Source organism: Dama dama, chromosome 1 (genome assembly GCF_033118175.1).
Source record: "Dama dama isolate Ldn47 chromosome 1, ASM3311817v1, whole genome shotgun sequence".
NCBI lineage: Eukaryota > Metazoa > Chordata > Mammalia > Artiodactyla > Cervidae > Dama > Dama dama.
The window spans coordinates 84,477,918-84,498,467 of record NC_083681.1 but is presented as its reverse complement, the minus strand read 5'-3'; the positions used below and the strand labels follow the sequence as shown (position 1 = coordinate 84,498,467).

Below are 20,550 nucleotides of genomic sequence, written 5' to 3'. Positions count from 1 at the left end.
AAACATTCCTTCTGCTGCACTGGAACAGAGCCCTGATTTCAGCCTGACCCCAGTCCAGCAGTTACGGGTTTCCGGGTCTCCTCAAGAATCCCGCCGTCACCCACAGACACTTCCCTCCCAGTGCCTTCCCTCAGAGGGGCTGAATTGTAGGGGAAACAAAGAAACCAAATCTCATTCACATTAGGCTGATCTGTCATATCTAGTCAGGATCCGTCCATCCCACCAATACCCTCACACTGACTTTCCCCTCACCTTCCTGCCCTGGACACTCCACCCAAGGAAGACAGACCAGGCTCTGGACACTGGTCTGGGCTATCTCATCACCTTCTTCTTCCACAGGCACCTTGGTCTTGAGCACTCCAATGGCCATGAGGCCGAACAGGTCTCCAGAGGAGAGCACTGAGGGAGATGCCAGGAGAACAGAGCGGAAGCCCACTGTGAGAGGTGGAGGCAGCAAAGCTGGGCTCTAAGCCAGCTCTATAGGAAGGACATGGCACTGGTCCCTGAAGCACCACAGACTGCTTGCCTGGCCAGCTGAGTGAACTTCCCTGTGACCGTACACAGGATGGGAATGCCTGGTCCTGTCTGTGATGGGGGGGTGGAGTGCAACAAAACAGGACACTAGCTTCGTCAACTGCTCTGTGTCCAGGGAGAGTTAGGAAAATGCTCAGGGTTTGTTCAGGTAAGCAGGACACAGTCGGGAAGGAAAGTCTTCATCCCTGTCTCACACAGACCATCCAGTAGCTTCAGGCTACTCCCTGCACAAAAGGTGGAGGAGAAGGCCCAGCTCTAAGGTCTGACTTAGATTAGTAAATCACTGATGAAATCTATTATTTTCCTTAGGCCAAAGATGCTTTCAAAGACATCTCCGTATACTTCTCCAAGGAACAATGGGAAGAGATGGGAGAATGGGAAAAAATCCGATATAGGAATGTGAAAAGAAACTACGAAGCACTGATTGCTATAGGTAACAGGAGATGCTGGGTGCCTGTGAGCTTGGGAAACATGAAACAGGTCTTCACCCTCAGTGTTCACTTGGCCAGCTCTTAGATAGCTTCATCTGCTCACAGTTCCCTTTTGTGTGGAGACTAAGGAAATGTTTACAGTTTTGTACCAAAGGGAGGTTGACCCTGCAGTGCAGAGCTCACCTCTTGCCTTATTCTAGATTCCCCCAGCCCATCCCACTGATTCCCTGACTTTGTGACACTTCCCATTGCTTCTATGCTTTGTTTCTCCTTCTTAGAACAAATGTTTTGCTTCTTTCCAGGTTTCAGAGCCACTCGACCGGATTTCATGCATCACCGCAGGCAGGTCATCAAAACCCAGGTAGATGACCCTGAGGATTCTGATGAAGAATGGACACCAAGGCAGCAAGGTGAGAGGCCAGGAGGATTTGGAGGTGTCTTCCTGAAACCAGCCTGGGCTTAGGTCTCAACTACATCTCAGCCAGTAGTAGGGAAAACATAATTTTCAGCATTCCAAGTGGTTGTGGCTGAATATTGACATTAGCCTGAATGAAGATGAATGTATAGGTTTTCCAGTGTAATTCTCAAAAGTTTTATGGTTAAAATTTATCATTCTTTTTACAAAGAATAGTTTTTGCTAAACATTCTTAGTGAAAGGCAGTTAAAGAAACCTTGGAAATAAATTCACCAAACAGATTTAATACTAATCTCATTGGTTATTGGATTAAATCTCTTCGAAGAGGAAATGATTAACATATTATGTCAAGATACATTATTTATGTATGTATATGAAACAAAACCCATGATCTTCTTACCCTAAGGTTAAACTAATTCTATATTTTGGTTCTGGGAAAGGGTTGGAGAGAACGACTTATTCTCCATGATCTTTCCGACATTTCACTGACCAGAGATGGCATCAGGTAAATAAAATGAAGTCAAATTATTATAAAATAGAAGTGAGCAGCTCACTTCCTCTTCTGCTGCTCAAAGAGTTTAGAAGAGTTAATCTGCGTAGACTGGAGAAAACAATTTAGATAGTTCTATGATTCTCCATCTATGGATTTCTGTTCTCCCAGATTTTTAAAAATTATTTATTTAGTTTTGGCTGCACTGGGTCTTCATTGCTGTCCATGGGCTTTCTCTGGTTGCGGTGTGTGTCTTCTTGTTGCAGAGCATGTGCAGGCTCTGTAGTTTGTGACACACAGACTTAGCTGCCCCGAAGAAAGTGGAATCTTCCTGGACCAGCCATCAAACCTGTGTCCTCTGCATTGGCAGGCAGATTCTCATCCACTGTGCACCAGGGAAATCCGTCTGTTCCCTGAGGTTATTAAAACTAGGGAAAGGAACATGAAAACCAAACCTTTGGTTGTCTGCAAAGGTTTTGACATAAGGAGAGATTCTTCAAAGGGAATACATACACCTCGGTTCACCATACACCTGCACGTCTTTATTTACCTTTTTAACAATTTCTGAGTGTATGGCACACTGTTGCTAACTATGTGCACGTTAGTGTTAGTGGCCATAGTGCTAATCGCTCAGTCATGTCTGACTCTGCCTACCCATAGACTGCAGCCCACCAGGCTCCTCTGTCCGTGGGATTCTCTAGGCAAGAATCCTGGAGTGGGTTGCCATCTCCTGCTCCAGGTGATCTTCCCAACCCAGGGATTGGGCCTGCCTCTGTTGCATCTCCTGCATTTCAGGTGGATTTTTTACCACTGAGCCACCGGGGATATATATACACATGGCTCTACAGCAAATCTGTAGACATGTTACATCTTGTGTGACTGAAGCCCTAACCCGCTGAGTAAGAATTCTCCAATCCTTCCTCCTCACAGCCCTTGGCAACCACGATTATATTTTCTGTTTCCATGGATTTGATTAATTTAGATACCTCATGGAAGTGGAATCAGGCAATATTTGTCTTTTTTGATTGGTTCATTTCACTTAGTATAATATCATCAAGGCCCTTCCATGACGGAGCATATGACAGAATTCGTTTTTAAGGCTTTCAAACATTCCGTTGTGTGCATGTGGATATAATATCTGTAACATATTTCTTATATAAAATACTTATCTTTAATCCACCAATGAACATTTAGATTGCTTACACATCTTGCCCATTGGGAATACTGCAGCAGTGACCATACATGTGCCCACTATTTATTCAATATCTTGCTTTCAATTCTTTATGGAAATACACTCTTGAGTTGGATTGCTAGATCATGCAGTGGTTCTAATTTTCTGTGGAAACTCCAGACTGTTTTCTAGAAAGCTTGCAACATTTTACATTGCCAACAATAGTGTATAAGGGTTCCAATTTCTCCATATCCTTACCAAACTTGCTATTGTCTTCTTATACACATTACTCACACAGAAGGTTTCAGCTTGTATTTCCCTATTGATTAATAATATTGAGCATCTTTTCATATGTTTGTTGGCCATTTGTGTATTTTCTCTGGAGAAATGTCTATTCAATTCCTTCTCTCACTGTTATTCAGCTCAGAATGCCATAAAAAACAGACTGCATTCCTTAAACCACAGAAATTTGTTTTCTTACAATGCTGGAGCATGGAAATTTGATATCAAGGTTCCATCATGGTCAATCAGGGTCTCTTCCTGGCTTGTAGGTAACCTTCACACTGGTGTATGCTTAGTAACCCCTTATCAGATGCATATTTTACAAATATTTTCTACCATCCTATAGGTGGCCTTTTCAACTCTGTTCACTGTGTCATTTGCTGCACAGAGGTTTTAAGATTAATCTCATTTGTCTATTTTCACTTTGTTATTATACTTGTGCACTTGGTACCATATCTAAGAAATCATTGCTGATTCAACGTCCTGAAGCTTCACCCTTGTTGTCTTCTATAGTCTTATCAAGTCTTGCATTTAGGTCTTTCATCCATTCTGAGTTGATTTTTCTTCAAGATGTGAGATGTTCATTATTTTGCACATGGTTATTTTGTTTCCCCAGCACCATTCATTATAGGGATTAAACTTTCCCCATTATCCTGACACCCTAGATGAAGATCATTAGACCATGTATCCAAGAGTTTATTTCTGGCTGTCTATACTGTTCCATTGATTGACATATCTGTCTTTATGCCAGCCAGCCTCCTCAGTGGCTCAGCAGGTGAAGAATCTGCCTTCAGTGCAGGAGACACAGGAGATGTAGGTTCACTCCATGGGTTAAGAAGATCCCCTGGAGAAGGAAATGGCAACCCTGTCCAGTATTCTTGCCTGAGAAATCCCCTGGACAGAGGAGCCTGGTGGGCTACAGTCAAAAAGGTCACAAAAAGTCAAGAAGACTGAGCGACTAAGCATACATTTTTTGCCAAATCTACACTCTTTTGGTTCCTGTACCTTTGTAGTATGTTCTGAAATCAGAGGCCTCCAGCTTTGCTGTTCTTTCTAAGATTGCTTTGCCTATTTGGGGTGCTCTGAGATTCCGTGTTAACTGTTGGATGGATTTCCTATATCTGAAAAAGCTTCCATTGGGATTTTAATATGAATAGCATTGAACCTTTAAATTGCTTTGGGTAGTATGAACAGCTTAATAATATTAAGCCTCCAAATCCATAAACATGAGACACCTATCTATTTATTTATGTCGGATTCCTTTCAGCAATATTTTGTAGTTTTCAACATATAAGTCTTTCATCTCCTTAAGTTGATTCCTAATTACTTCATTCTTTTCAATGCTATTATAAATAAGATTATTTGTCCAGTGGCTAAGACTCCACACTCCCAATTCAGAGAACTTAGGTTCAGTCCCTAGTCAGGGAACTAGATCCCACATGCTGCAACAAAGACCTGGCACAAACCAATAAATAAAGATAAATATTTTTTTTTCATTTAGCTCTTGACTATAGCTTTAAAAAAATAAAAAATAAATAGGATTGTTTTCTTATTTTCCTTTGTGCAATGGTCATTCTTCATGCATGGAAAAATATTTGAATGTTGATTTTGTACAGTGCAACTTTCTGTGCAGGATTTTTGTCTGTGTGGATTTAAAGATCTTTTTGCTCATAAAACCATGGCCCTGGGACCAGACATAATTTTTCTTCCTTCTTGCCAAAGGGAAGCCTTTTGTTTCCATTTCTAACCTAAAGCCATGGCTAGGAGTTCTAATATTATGGTGAACAGAAATGTTGATAATGGGCATCCTTGCCTTTTTTTCTTGATCTTTTTCACTGATGACTATGATGTTAGAGGTAGACTTTCAATATATGACCTTTATTATATTGCAGTCACTTCCTCCTATTTCTACAGTGTTGAGTACTTTTGTCATGAAAGACTAGGAAATTTATTAGATACTTTATGAACATCAATTGAGGCACAGATGAAGTTTCAGTTTTTTTTTTTTTTATTTTTAAGATAATTATGTAATGCTCCCAGTAGAACCATGGGAGATGATGATACAGAAATCATCTTCCATTCCTCCTTTGGTAATCATTGTCTTTGTCACTCTCTGGCTTAGAATTATGTGTCCTTAATTAGAATACCCAGTTTGGAAACATTTACCAATGAAAACACTGATTCTCATCATTTTTTAGGTAAACCTTCCTCAATGGCCTTCAGAGTGGAGCACAGTAAACACCAGAAGGTGAGTATTTCCCAAATCCTGTTCCCAAAATATCCTCCTCATGGATCCAGTCACAGGTGAGAATAGGAGAAAACACAGAGATCCTGGAGACGGCTGCCTTCCTGTCCTGGATCTTTAGCACACTGTCTGATACCATCACCATCTTTACAGTCAGTAAGAACAACAACAGTAGTGGGCGGTTCTGTTGTTACATTATTTTCATAATATTTCAGACTTTAAGCATTTTATGTGAATAAACTTACTTAAACCTTAAATCAATCCTACAGTACCTATAAGTAGGTATATAGCTATCAGCATTATAGATCCAAAAAATTAGGTAAAAAACATTTGATTTTATGTCTGAGATCACAGTATCACTGGTAGTGCAATCTAAACCAATGCACGTTCTCTAAACCCCTTACAAACTGATTAAACCTTCCATAGTTCTATGAAGCTTATTCATACATGTTTATACATTCATCTGAGAGATGTTTTCAACCTCAGTTCTTTTGTGCTGTGCTAGGGAGGGATATGCTAAGACATCTGACTAAGGGAAACTTAAGGACATGCTGGGCAGTTTGTAGAGTGGACAGTCCAAGATGAAGAAGCTTAAGGACATTCTGGGCAGTTTGTACAGTGGACAGCCTAAGATGAAGAAGCTAAGGACATGCTGGGCAGTTTGTAGAGTGGACAGTCCAAGATGAAGAAGGAGACGGGATCCCTACCTCAGAGCCTCCCTCTCCAATAAGAGGAAGCAACTCGCAACCCTGAGAAGCCTCAGGTTTATGACTGAAAAGCAACAAATAAGAAAATAACAGAAGGACTTCACATAGATTACCCACTTTTGAGTAGAAACTCATCATCCGAGCATGATTTCAAATGCTCCTTCTTGTAGGAGGGAGTAACAACTCCTTCCTCTGAGCTCTAACCAGGCAACTCTCCTGTTTGGAATCATGTGTTTAGCCTGCCCCTGTGTTGTGAGCTTTGAGATCCTAGCCCACACCCATTCATTCTCAGAAGTCCAGGACCAGCTCAGGGCCCCCTAAATGTTTTGCGAATGAGTGACTCCACATTTAAGCATTCATCTAGAAGTAGAAAGGTCAAAGAATGCTGAAGATAGTGTCTGTGAGCTAGACTTCAAATATAGATGCAGTTTAGGGAATAAATTGATACCAGGGATGTACGCTCACGTTCTTACTGTATTAAATAGCTCACACAACAATTTGTTGAAGGTTATTAAATTTCATGTCCACTATAATATTAAGAATTAGCCTGTATACCAATTAATGGATCAGGAAACTGAGTAGAACCAGCTAGTCATACAGCCTTGTTCAAGGAGAACTGATGAGACCAGCTACTTTAATTCCAAACATTGTCTCTAGGACATGGCAACCTGCAAGTTTCATCTCATTTTCTTTATTGTCTAAATGTGTTTCTGCCGATCGTTTTTTCTCTTCTTAATCTCACTGCGTTGTCACCTTATTTTCCAGATGTGTTTTGTCCCCTGTGTAATTTTCCATACTTCCTAGTCCATCAAAGGGCTACTAATTAATATAAACCCCCTGGATCTCTCTACGAGCACTTACCCTCTTCTTTCTCTGACCTCCAGCTATTATCCCTGCCTTGTTCTCACTTTTATGCTGAAAGTTGCAGGGGAAGAACCTTAAGATATGAATTCTAGTTTTGATTCACTATCCATCTAGGTCCTTTTGTTACACTCCAATGTTCAGACCAACCCCCCCTCCCCAAAATCAGGTATTTCTAAGAATTGTTAAAGTATTAACTAAAGTCATGCATGTCAAAACACTTCATAAAGTCCTAAAGAACTAAAGAACTGCATGTTGTCTTTTACTCACATGGAAGAGAATGTCCAGGGCACCATTAAGTAAGGAATCTAGTTTGAAGGAATTGCCGGGAGCAGCAAAATCGCTAAAGACAAGTGGCTCCAAGCAGGCTCAGAAACCAGTGCCCCATCACAGAAAAACAAGGACCCCTGGACAGCACCCCAGACAAAAAGTCGGTAAGAGAAAATTTGGGGAGTTCCTCTAATTAGTTCCGCTAATCCCTGTAGAAAAATTAATAAGTATGGCCTAGGTTTGTGGCATGGACTTTGGGTAGGCGGGGTTTAAGCTGGACTGATCTGAGACACGAAGTTAGCACTGGGGCCTTGGGAAAATCTTACACATTTTCTGAGGTCCTGATTGCTATCTGTAGAGTGAGGATAAGGATACATAACTCATACAGTGCTTGAAAGCCTTACATTAAATGCAAAAGTCTGACACCTACAAGTAGTTCAATAAATCCAGCTGTGATAATGGGAACCATGCTTTGTTAGTGTTTATGCCCAGACCTCTGCTCAGTGCCTTACATATCATGTGCACTTAACATATATTTTCTGAGTAGATGTGTCAGTGAACTATTTCCTAAGTAAGAAGGTTGGGAAGTTAAACCTACTAATGGGAAGTGCAGGAAGCTATCACTGAACTAGGCATCTGTGGTCAGTGGAGCCTCAGTCTCCTGAACCAGTAGTTAAAGGGAGAAGAAACAAAATATAGAGAAAAGATTTCCTGGGGATAAAGTGGTTAAGGCTCCACACTTCCACTGCAGGAGGTGTGGGTTCCATTCCTGGTCAGGGAACTAAGATCCCATAAGCCATGCAGTGTGGCCAAGAAATAAATAATGTGACATGAAAACATAAAATTACAAAAGTAAAAGTTTGAAAAATACATGTAAGAAAGTTTTAACAAAGTGTATAGATGGACAGGTAGGAGAACTCACACTTTCTGGTAAAACAGGGACTAACTCCCCAGATCCCACCAGCCTTGCTTAGCTTCTGTTCTCCATCTTAGAACTCAGAAGAAAGGAGACTGGAGTGAGGAGGTACAGTCTACGAGAAAGAAAGGGCCACGTGTACCAAGAGGTCAGCGAGCCCCAGGATGACGACTACCTCTGTGAGTGACCCTGCTGGCCTCCTCACGGAGAAGGGGCTACGAGGCCTTGGTCCACTAATCTCACCTCACCATTTGGTCCCCCGGCCAGCCCCTTCCTCTATGACTTGGGGTGCAGGATCGAAGCCAAATGCCATGAGTGTCCCAATTCTTTCTGAAGGGCTTTACAACCAGCAACATCACTATACCTCTTCTCACCCCTGTTCTCACCTCCAGATTGTGAGGAGTGTCAGAACTTCTTCATCGACAGCTGTGCTGCCCATGGGCCCCCAACCTTTGTAAAGGACTGTGCAGTGGAAAAGGGGCATGCCAACCGCTCAGCCCTCACGCTGCCCCCTGGGTTAAGCATCAGACTGTCGGGCATCCCTGACGCTGGGCTTGGAGTGTGGAACGAGGCGTCCGATCTGCCGCTGGGCCTGCACTTTGGCCCCTATGAGGGCCAGATCACAGACGATGAAGAGGCCGCCAAGAGTGGATACACCTGGCTGGTGAGAAGCACCCGTTTCCCTGTTCTCTGGGCTCTAATCACTTGTACGTGTTGGGGGCTACTTCATGTCTACATGCGAGGATGCAGATGGTGATAACACGGTCGGCAATGACACAGTCAGCCCTGTGTACTGTGTGCCCCAAGCGTGAACACAGGACTTCCATCTAAAGGTCAGAGGAGAGGTGGGAACACAGTGTACAGACACTCAGGACCTCTATCTAAAGGTCAGAGGAGAGGTGGGACCACAATGTACAGACACTCAGGACCTCTATCTAAAGGTCAGAGGTGAGGTGGGACCACAGTGTACAGACACTCAGGACCTCTATCTAAAGGTCAGAGGAGAGGTGGGACCACAGTGTAGAGACACTCAGGACCTCTATCTAAAGGTCAGAGGAGAGGTGGGACCACAGTCTACAGACACTCAGGACCTCTATCTGAAGGTCAGAGGAGAGGTGGGACCACAGTGTAGAGACACACAGAAGTAACTCCTCCCTTGTGGAGCCCTTGCCTTCAATAAACCAAGAGACTCAGACTTAGAATGATGAGTAAGGAGCTTACCGTGTGGTCCGACTGGCAGTTTAATCCATGCAGGCTGAAAAGCACCAATGACTACAGAGGGAAATAGCTCTTCTATATCTTCCTACCAAAAAAAAGAAAAGAAAGAGGAAAGCTTGTAACTCTTTCTCTGACACTCAGATCACCAAAGGGAGGAACTGCTATGAGTATGTGGATGGAAAGGGCATGTCTTGGGCCAACTGGATGAGGTGAGTGCAGTGAGTCTGCAGTGTGTAGACATTGAGACTCCCTCCATCCCACGCGCCTTTCCTTCTCAACCCGGCTCCCTCAACAGCTTTCACATCTTCCTTCCTCTTTTCCCTCCATATCATGCTCTTTCATTTCAAAAGACACTAGAAAGAAGGAAATGAAAATATGGCATGTGCCATTAAGATACAAGTCTATATGCTGAACAATACTGGTGGACTTGAAAACAACTTGAGGAGTCTAGATTCACCAGGCACACTTTAACTCACTTAATGGACACTTACCACGCACTTTATGTTTCGGTTTAGACAATGAACTTCGTTACTGAAGCAGATCACACAACCAATGTCCTTTTGGAGAACATACTGCAGACAGGCATTAGCCAATTGATTTTAGGAACAGTAACCTTATCTTTTCTATCTTTGAGTAACTGCACAGCGCCAGGATAACCTAACACAGGAGACCTTGACTCTATGTGGGCAACAACCTCCTCAGGCCTGGTTCCAGTGACAAGTGGGCCCTGAGGCCTCAGAAGGAATGAGGGGCAGCATGGCCCTAGCAGGGCCATTCTCTGAGGGCCTCTCCTTTCATCAGGGCAGGCAGACAGTGAACAAACTATTACTGTTCTGTGTCTCAAGCTATATCAGAGCTCTCTCCAAGTTTCCGTGGGAGGGGGTGGGCAAGCGAATAGGACTCTGGATACACGTGGGGAGATGGGAGAAAGCCTCGGGAGAGAAGGCAGGCTGGGGTGAGTTCTGTGGGCTGCGTGTTAGCCAAGGAGCACCAAGTCCTGTGGATGGAAGAGAACTTAATTCAGAGTTTAGAGGAGCTGGAAGTCACCAGCCTCACGGACAGTCCAGGTGGAGATGAGTCTTGAACTGGGATCCAGAAAATGGCTAATTAGGTAAGGAGAGAAAAGCATGGGAATTCACATAGCCTGGTTGAAGGTGTGAACAGAAGGTCCACATGAGGGGCGGCCTCAGAGGTGGAAGGCAAGGAGCTGGGCATGGTCGGAGAGTGGAGGGCACTCATCATCTGAGGTTTCTTTCCCGTTCCCGGCCTCGACCCCAGGTATGTGAACTGTGCCCGGGACGACGAGGAGCAGAACCTGGTGGCCTTCCAGTATCACGGGCAGATCTTCTACCGAACCTGCCAGGTGGTCAGGCCGGGCTGTGAGCTGCTGGTCTGGTACGGGGACGAGTATGGTCAGGACCTTGGCAACAAGCGGAACAGCCGGGGGAAGCGTGAGCTTGCAGCTGGGAGAGGTGAGTGTCAGCCCTCTTCCAGCACCCCACCCCATCCTGGGAGCCTCCGAGGTCCGATTTCGGAGCAGAGTACAATCCAGTCCAAAGTCAGTTGAGTTGCAGTTAAAATGCCTCAGAATTTGATTCTTTTCATATGATTGTTAGGAAAGATTTTTATAGTAAAAATGCTAGTTCTAATTTTTAATATTTCATGCAAAAAAATATGTAACATCACCTTCTGCTGAAAGGCTTAGAAGCAAAAAGCAAGTTTTCTACCACCTACTAGCTCTCTGCCCTTTACCTCTTTCTTCCTTATTCCCTCCCACTTCTTCTTTTTTTTTTTTTTTCACTAAAATAAAGACATTTTATTTTAAAATATTTATAGGACACAGATATTTAAAGAGTCACACTAGGAAATTTATGATTGACATCTGCCAATTTAAAGAAAGTAAATGGAATTCCTTAGTCAGCAGTATTTTTTACATTTATTTATTTATTTATTTATTTCATTTACTTATATTAGTTGGAGGCTAATTAGTTTACAATATTGTAGTGGTTTTTATCATACATTGATATGAATTAGTCATGGATTTACATGTATTCCCCATCCCGATCCCTCCTCCTACCTCACTCTCTACCTGTTCCCTCTGGGTCTTCCTAGTGCACCCGGCCCGAGCACTTGTCTCATGCATCCAACCTGGGCTGGTGATCTGTTTCACCCTAGATAATATACATGTTTCGATGCTGTTCTCTCGAAACATCCCACCCTCGCCTTCTCCCACAGAGTCCAAAATTCTGTTCTGTACATCTGTGTCTCTTTTTCTATTCTGCATAGATAGTTATAGGGTTATCATTACCATCTCTCTAAATTCCATATATGTGTGTTACTATGCTGTAATGTTCTTTATCTTTCTGGCTTACTTCACTCCGTATAATGGGCTCCAGTTTCATCCATCTCATTAGAACTGAGGCAAATGAATTCTTTTTAATGGCTGAGTAATATTCCATGGTGTATATGTACCACAGCTTCCTTATCCATTCGTCTGCTGATGGGCATCTAGGTTGCTTCCATGTCCTGGCTATTATAAACAGTGCTGCGATGAACATTGGGGTGCACACATGTACAGTGACGTGCATTCAGTTACTGTTCCACTTTGTTGTCATGTGAGTTCATACTCTGTGCCAGATGGGCCTCCACACACGGAAACAGACAGAACAACTGCCCTGGGTCAGCAGGGGCTTCATACCAGAGAGAGGCTGGTGCTCTGAGGAAAACCAGTGCAGGGAACGTGCCTCAGGTCCGCTTGAGCAGAGGGTGGGGTGTGGTGCAGGACAGTGGGGCAGAGTCTCTGCAGAGATAACACCTGTGGGGAGGGATTCCGGGCAGGGGAGCAGGCCAGTGCCGCAGCCCCAGGGCCGGGAAGAGAAGCCATGCCAGGGGTCGCGGGAGGAAGCACAGAGGGAGAGGAAGGAGGCTGGATGTGACACGGAAGCCTCAGGGCCTGTGTCCACGTGCAGGCCCCAGGGGTCCTCCTGGGTGACACAGAACAACCGCGCGGTTTGTGCTGCAAGCAGCATGTTCTCTGTGCCAAGACGATGCTTTGGTTCATTTTGGGGATGAGACATCAGCGGGGAGCCCCCTCAGAGGTCAGTTCATTGCCAGACATGAGGGGAGAGTGGGCTGTCTGAAGATGCTTTCGAGTGAGGATGTGAAGAGTCTGGCTGGAGATGCATTTTTAAATAGGGCTTCCTAGTGCACGTTAAATGGACTAAGACTGAATGAAATAAATGAGGTATGAGTACTGGTGAGGCTTGAGAAAGGATATTCCTTTATTTTATGATCTATGGGAAACTGAGAGAGGAGCAATTTGTGAACCAGTTTGGGCAGCAGGAGCCAGAGACCTGTAGTCAGTGGGACCTGGGCCGCTCGGTCTCGTCCAGTCTCAAACCCACTTCCTGCAGAGATCGGCACAAAGGCTGCTCTTTGAACAAGGAGCCACAAAGTCAGATTTACCCACACCTGCTGTAACCACGCCCTGTGCTGCCTCCCGTATGCAGAGAGCTCCAGGCCAGGCGCCCCTAACTTAATAGACCCTTTCCCCTCACAGGTAGCCTCTCAGGAGATTCCACCTAAGTCATCAAGTCTTATCTCTCAGTAGGGTAAATACCCGTGGCCACTGTGACATGACATTTCAGACACTTACCCGCAGGCAAACTCCCTGCAGATCCACCTCTATCAGGAGAGATGCTGCCTCTGATGCTGCTGGAAGGTCCCTATCTGGGTGATATGGAGAAAAGGCCCCTGATACCAACTTCCTGGATTTCTGTAGATGTAGAGAATAAGAGTGGAGTGGAAACGTGGACTATAAAGACACACTCGATGGGAGACAAGTCGTGCACTGTCAACCCTTAGATGATTAGTGAGGCAAGCCTGACCACGGCAAACCAGCTACCTGACCAAAAGCTTCCTCTTTCAGCAGAACCGAAGCCCAAGATCCACCCATGTGCCTCCTGCTCTCTGCCCTTCTCCAGTCAGAAATTCCTCAGCCAACACACCCAACGCAGTAACCCCTCTCAGACCCTCCTGAACCATCTGAAAGAGACCTCCTCCAACGAGAGGATCCCTGCCCAGGCAATCAAAATCAGCGATATTCAGATCCACACAGCCCGAGCGACAAACCTGAGGGTCACAAGACCAAGCCCAGGCCCCAAGACTTGCTGAAAAGCGTAAGGCTGAAGAGGATTTCAAGGGCCTTTTCCTACTCACCCGGAGGACAAATGGGGGGTTCTGGGGTGCATGAGAGAATGAAAGACGAGCCCAGCACAGGCAAGAAACTGAATCCAGAGGACACAGGCACATTGCTCACAGGGGCAGAGGTCTCGGGGATTATGAGAGTCACGTACGGAGAGTGTGGGCAAGGCTCCAAGGACAGGTCAACTCTCATCACACACGAGAGGACACAGACAGGGGACAAGCCCTATGTTTGCGGGGAGTGTGGGCGAAGCTTCAGTCAGAAGTCCGTCCTCATCAGACACCAGAGGACACACACAGGGGAGAAGCCCTATGGTTGTGGGGAGTGTGGGCGAAGCTTCAGTCGGAAGTCTGTCCTCATCACTCACCAGAGGACACACACAGGGGAGAAGCCCTATGTTTGCGGGGAGTGTGGGCGAAGGTTCAGTCGGAAGTCCATCCTCATCAGACACCAGAGGACACACACAGGGGAGAAGCCCTATGTTTGCAGGGAGTGTGACTGAGTCATGACCAACAAACCACACCTTAGTCACAGGAGGATTACTGCAGCCACCCCATGCCTCAGCTCTAAGGGGGCCTCAGAGGAGGCCTGTGACCCGTTACTGTCCCCAAGAGTAAGATGAGAGACTTCCCAGGTGGTCCAGAGGTCAAGACTCCTATGCAGAGACCCACGTTCAATACCTGATTGGGGAACTAGCGCCCACAGGCTGCAACTAAGACACAGCACTGCCAAATAAATAAATATATGATAAATATTTTAAAGAAAGAGTGTGGTAAGCACAGAATTACTTGTTAAATAGACCTTCCACTTTTGTGACAGGAGAGGAGGTAGATAAACAGCAGACGGTTTCTTAAGTGTTCTGGAGATGTTCATGCCAATTGCCTTCGTGGTTTTTTAGGTCTCCTCTTCCCTCAGGGTCATCACAGCATCTGGACTCCAGATGCGACCACAGGGGTCCAGTTCTCAGCCCTACCCCCAGCAGCTCTGTGAGCTGGGGCAAAATGCTCAACCCCTCTGTGTCTCTATTCTCATCTGTGATACGGTGTGGGAGCACCAGCATTTTGCTGTGATGCGTAAGCACAGGCGGAATCTGGCAGAGGCTGGCTGAGAACGCAAGCCCCACCTTTGCTGTCTTTCGTGTTTTTTTCTTTAATCGTTTTTATTTTTTTAATAGAAGGATAATTGCATTACAGTATTTGTTTTCTGCATGTCCTCCAGCCCCCACACCTTCCAGGTCTTCAGAGCTAGACGAGGAAGGGGCCGTTCAGGCACTGGGCTGCCCTGATTGAGGGGGTGTGAGGTCAGGGGTGCTAAGGGAGGCCGACTTCCCTTCCCACCCCTGTCGTTCCTGCTGAGCTGGGCAGCCCCAGGGCCCCTCCACAGATAGGCAGTGCCCACAGTCGTCACCCCTTCTGAGAACAGAGCCTGGAGCCACGTTTGCATGAAATCCCTGACCGTCCCCCATCCTACCCCCACACGGAGGGTCCATGAAGACCACACCGCAGCTTCTCTCTGCATGGGCCTCGTACCTGTGCCCGTGCGCTCTGGTCAACGCTGTCGCAACCCTGAAATTCTTAACCACGGAATAGTTCGTCCTTATACTTCCCTTTCATGACTGAAGTCTGATGGGCCCTGGGGTGCACTGTGAGCACAGCAGATGCACACACAGCACGGGTCCCGGGGTGGCCAGGCTGCACGAGGGGACAAGGTGGGCACAAAGCCCCCCCACCCTGGGTGAGTGAGGGTGGGGACAGCACCAGGAAGCCACGCTTGCTCAGACCCGGAACTGAGCTCCGACACAGAGTGGGGGCAATGGGGTTCTTAAGGTCGACCACACCCTCCCCTCTGTGAATGACCTCTGCCCTGGCCTGATCCTTCCAGAAGGGGTTCCGGAGGCTGAAGTCCACCCGGCCACCAGAAGACACCAAGGGGAGAGTGGGCCACGGGGCGGGGGGCGGAGGGTGCGAAGTCCAGGACTCGGGGCAACAGCCCTCAGTTCCCTCCGTGTGCCAGGCTTGTGAAGCGTCTCTACATGAACCGCGTCAGTAATAACCACCCACGATTATTTTCCTGTTTCTCTTATGCTTTCTTAAAGCAACGTGTTTGTCTGTGGCTTGGTTTCCCTACAGGAAGGGAAGCCACGTAAACTCCCCATCTTCTGTGGCTTCAGGCCGGGGTCATGGGAGGGAGAGTTAGGGGTGGTGCAAGCAGAGGGGCTTCAACTGAAAACGGTGGGGACCCAGAAACCTGCAGGGGCTTCTCACCTGCACCTCCGACCAGAGCTGGGCCTGGAATCCCCTGGAAGGCTGAGCAGGTCAAAGCTTCTCCCTCCCCTCCCCTCAGCTCCCCTCCCCTCAAAAAGCTGACTCTGCGGGCCAGCCCACAATACCCCCAAATCCCCCATCACCCACAGCCCCACACAGGCCCTCCCTCACAGAAGGGGGATGACCTGGATGGTGGCACAGATGGTGTGTGACCCCAGAGCTGGGGGTCTCAGCTGACCTTGAGCAAGGGGGTTGGTGCTTTACACAGCCTCCCAGCCCAGGGAGCTGCCTGCAGCCACAAGCTATGATCTGAAGCGGAGCTGGGGATGGGGAGTGGGGATGCGGGCTCTCTGAGGTCCCATCCTGTCCCCAGGACAGCGGCCAGGTCCCACCTGACACTGTGACTGCCCTGCACGGTCACACAGGACACCAGCAGTCACGGGACGGACAGCCAGCTGCCTCCGCCCCACCCTCCACCCTGACCACGGCGGCCCCGTGGCTGTACCAGCCCCGCCTGCACGTGGCTCTGCTAGGCTGCCGGGGCTCGGGGACCCTGGGTGAGTCGGTGAGGGCAGAGCTCCAGAGGCCAAGCCTGTCTTCAGCCGCCAGACCTGCCCTGCTTACTGGACTCATGAGCCCAGCCAGTATCTGAAGCCAAGATGCCTTTGGGAGAATGACACCACAGACGCTGACCTCAGAGCTCAGACTCCTGAAAACTTACTAAACAGATTATGTTTAGTCTTTTTCTAAAGGGGGATGTTGGCAGGAAGCGGGGAGGGGAATGACTCCCTTGGTGGTGCAGTGGTTAAGAATCCACCTGCCAATGCAGGAGACACGGGTTCAATCCCTGATCTGGGAAGACCCCACGTGCTGTGGAGCAAGTAACTCCATGCACAACTATTGCAGCCCAAGAGCCTAGAGCCCGTGCTTCCCAACCAGAGCAGCCGCCACAGGGAGAAATTCAGCGCAGAAACGAGAGAGCAGCCCCCATGCCCGACAGCCAGAGAAAAGCCCGCACAGCAGCGAAGACCCAGCAAGCCAGAAATAAATAAATAACCTTGCTTTAAGTAGGAGATCGCAGCATTCTCTGCTGATCCAGAGGCTAGGACTCTGAGCTCCCAACACAGGGGGCCACGTTCAATCCCTGGTCAGGGCACTAGATCCCACATGCTGCAAGTGAAGACCCTGTATGCCACAGCTAAGACCCAGCGCAGCCAATTAAATGAATACTTAAAGATAGGAGTCTGTTCATCTGTCATCAAGAGAAAACTGCAACATTTTAGAGAAAGAAAAAAAACACAAAGATCTTATTTTGCAAGTGCTCATGGTTGATTGCAAAAAATTCCTCATAATATTCAGCTGTTTAAAAAAAAGAAATTTAGAAAATACAGAAACTAAAACCGACCCATAAATGTGTAGGGAACACCAATTACTGCAGCATCCGGCCACCACACACAGGAATACATGTGCACCTTTTTCTTCTACAAAAGCTTTCAGCCTCCACCGCGCTCCCCACCGGCCGCTCCTCTGGTCACCAAGAAGATTGCGCTTTGGCCTCTTGACCGGGGGGTTTCTATTGAACTCAGGGAGGCGGAGGAGCAGGGCTGTGAGGTTGGGGGCACCGTCTGGCCTGCAGTGAGGAGAGAAGTGCGAGTGCTCCGCCTCTGGGTCCAGTAACTTCAGGGGCCTCGGGGAGCCGCCAGGGAAGAAGCCTCTAAAATGCCTTCCCTGCAGTCTCCACAGTTACAGCAAGCCCCATGTCTCAGGATTCGGCTGTGAGTTAACAAATCCTCTCTTGTTGGATGGAAAAGTGTTTCCACAGAGAATCTGCCCAGATCTTGGCCTCAGTTGGTCCTCTTGTTGGACATGAAACATATTTCCACAGAGAATCTGCCCAGATCTTGGCCTAGTTTGGTTCTCTTGTTGGACATGGAAAGTGTTTCCACAGAGAATCTCTCTGGATCTTGGCCTCGGTTGGTACAGATGTAACAGGCAGTACGTTCAGAGCTCAGGGAAGTTAGTTCTCAAGCTCCCTGGGTTTAGGGCTACATCGCCTCCTCACCTCCACTCCTTCCACAGTCATGGAGCATTCTCTTCCAGAGGAAGTTGTTTGGCAACATCAGCCACAAAGACACATACTGAAGAGGAGAAAGGCCATGGCAGGTGGGGCGGTGTGTTCCTGGGGGAGCCGAGGGGCCTTGGACACTCCATGCTGGACCCCTGCCCCACCGGCTTCTCCTCCTTCTTGCTGGGCATGCACATTTCACCTGTTGGGTGCCCGCCAGTGCCGGGCTCCCAAGACACCAAGCTGGGGTTGGCGGTGGGGGAGCTGGATGCCAGGGAACCCGAGACCCTGCAGCAGGTCAGTGCACTGTGGACGCGGGCTGGCCTCACTGACCGGTTAGGCCCTGTGCGTTCAGGGCACCCTCTCTGGACCCCGGGTGGAGGGCTGCTTCGCCTGGTGCCCACCTGGTTCTCAGGAGGTGGAAGAGAGACCAGGTTGTCCTTCCCACCTCCTGCCCAGAGAATGACACAGGCCAGTTCCCAAAAGTCGGAGCAGGGTGGGCAGAGTGAGTCTTGGGTCTCACAGGGTCCCTGTGAAGAGGGGTTCACTGCTCCCTTGATCCCTCTTGGCTGGTTCCCCTTCTTTGTTGTCTTCACACCAAATCTCACAAGGATGAGGCAGTCCAGGTGCCCACAGCATCACTCGCCCAGGTGCTGACAACCCTCCTTATTTATTATGGGCAGTGAGACAGGGTGGCTGGTGTGACGCTCCCCTGGACCACAGAGGAGACCCCCCAGGCTGTGTCTCTTCTACTCCTGAGACCCAGGTGGGCAGTGGGGGCAGAGCACCTCCAGCTGGGGTCTGGAGAGGGTGTCCTGAATGGACAGGGCCTAACTGACCAGTGTGGCTTCAGGGGGTATGGGCAAGAGGAGTACTAACTCCTTTCTAAATATTTCAGACAACCACTGAGTTCCTTTTGGTTGTTGGTATCAGGTCTTTTTATATGGTCCATTTTCAGAATCTTTATTGAATTTATTACAATATTGCTTCCATTTTATGTTTTGATTTTTTGACTGCAAGGCATGTGGGATTGTTACCAAGTCCAAGCTCGCTCTGCTTGCCTCATAACAGGCCTATAAGTCAGAGGCGAGGTGCTGAGGCAAGGAATACAACTTTACTTGGAAAGCTGGCAGAAGGAGAAGATAGCAGACTAACATCTCGAGGAAACCATCTTCTCAGGGTTTGGATACCAGTATCTTTTATACAACACAGAGCTGGGAGGTGAGGAAATAAAGTAAAAAACCATTAATCTGGCAAATATCTCCTGGAATGGCCAGTCTCAGGAGGATATGTGTTACTTTCTCCCTTCCTGTAGCCATCCATAGGTGGACAGGTCCTGGACAAAGGCAGAGGGGCTAGGTTTCCTGGGGCAGGCCATTATGTATGGACAGTATCCCTGGGGCAAACAAACCAACAGGAAGCAAAGGTTAAAATAAAAGATTTAATTTGAAAAAAAAAATTTTTAAACATGGAGTCAGATTTTGTTCTTCCTTATAACAATTCCCCACTCTCAGTGTCCATTCCACAATCTTATGGGAAAAGGGGTGATGATTGTTCTAATTGCTCCATCAGTTGCATCTTTTGGGGAGTGTCCACCATTGGTGCCAGTGTTCCAAATGTTGAGATTTGTCTTCTTTTGTTGGTCTTTGGAAAGTGTCTACTTCATATGTGTAGACATAAAAATATTTATAATCTAAGTGTTGAGAGTTAAGTTTTTTCAGCAAGAATGTTTTAGGATTTCAAAAATGCAGGCACCATCTAAAGGTACGGAATTTAGCACTTTTTATGTATGGGAAGATGCCAGAGTCATCTCATTGAAATTATTCTTTTTGATACACACCTCACCATCTGGGGCCAGTATCCTGTCTTTTCCTTCCCAAGTTTCCTCAGGGCTCCCTGTGGGGAGTGGCTGCAGTCTGATGGCTGCTAGAGAGTAGGAGGGGAACCTGGGTCCCCACTGTGATCATCTCAGCAGAGAGAGCAAGCACATCCTGTGAGTCCAGACAACCTGCCAATGTTCAGGGCTCAGTGTTCAGCCTGCAGGATCCACAGCCATCAGCTCAGCCACCATGCTCTGCACTTAGTTGCTATCTAGCCCTGAAACCTACACTGCAGGAGGCCCTCTAAATGTGGTGTCCTGTCCAGCAAACTCTCAGTCACACCCTCCAAGCCTGACCCAGACCCAGCTTTGCTGAGAGGGTCTCACTGGGGACCCAGGTTCCCCCTCCTGGTCTCCCAGGAGGGAGACCTTCGGTTCTGTGTGATATTAACTGTTTTTACAGCCGTCATAATAATGTTGAACACACTACCTTCATGCTGGCAGTCTCAGTCTTTTGTTGTCCCACTGAGATTCCATGAAAACACATCAGACACTGGGCTGGAAGAGGAGGGGCAGGTCTGGTATCTACTGAATATGGACGTCTACTGGAAGATCACAGTTGCAACCTCACCTGCTGCTCATCAACTTTTTGCTGGTC

The 20,550-nt window shown here is 47.3% G+C and overlaps 1 protein-coding gene across 1 annotated transcript in view; it reads left to right on the top strand.

The window, feature by feature from the left end:
• LOC133041665 (histone-lysine N-methyltransferase PRDM9-like) overlaps positions 1-20,337 on the top strand; it is a 45,411-nt gene extending 25,074 nt beyond the window's left edge. The window contains exons 2-10 of the mRNA XM_061122638.1: positions 8,400-8,501; positions 8,715-8,986; positions 9,682-9,749; positions 10,819-11,012; positions 14,660-14,730; positions 15,626-15,679; positions 16,382-16,565; positions 18,294-18,408; positions 20,313-20,337. Coding sequence (XP_060978621.1) covers positions 8,400-8,501; positions 8,715-8,986; positions 9,682-9,749; positions 10,819-11,012; positions 14,660-14,730; positions 15,626-15,679; positions 16,382-16,565; positions 18,294-18,408; positions 20,313-20,337 — 1,085 coding nt within the window. The remainder of the gene's footprint in view (positions 1-8,399; positions 8,502-8,714; positions 8,987-9,681; positions 9,750-10,818; positions 11,013-14,659; positions 14,731-15,625; positions 15,680-16,381; positions 16,566-18,293; positions 18,409-20,312) is intronic.
• The last annotated feature ends 213 nt before the right edge of the window (positions 20,338-20,550 follow it).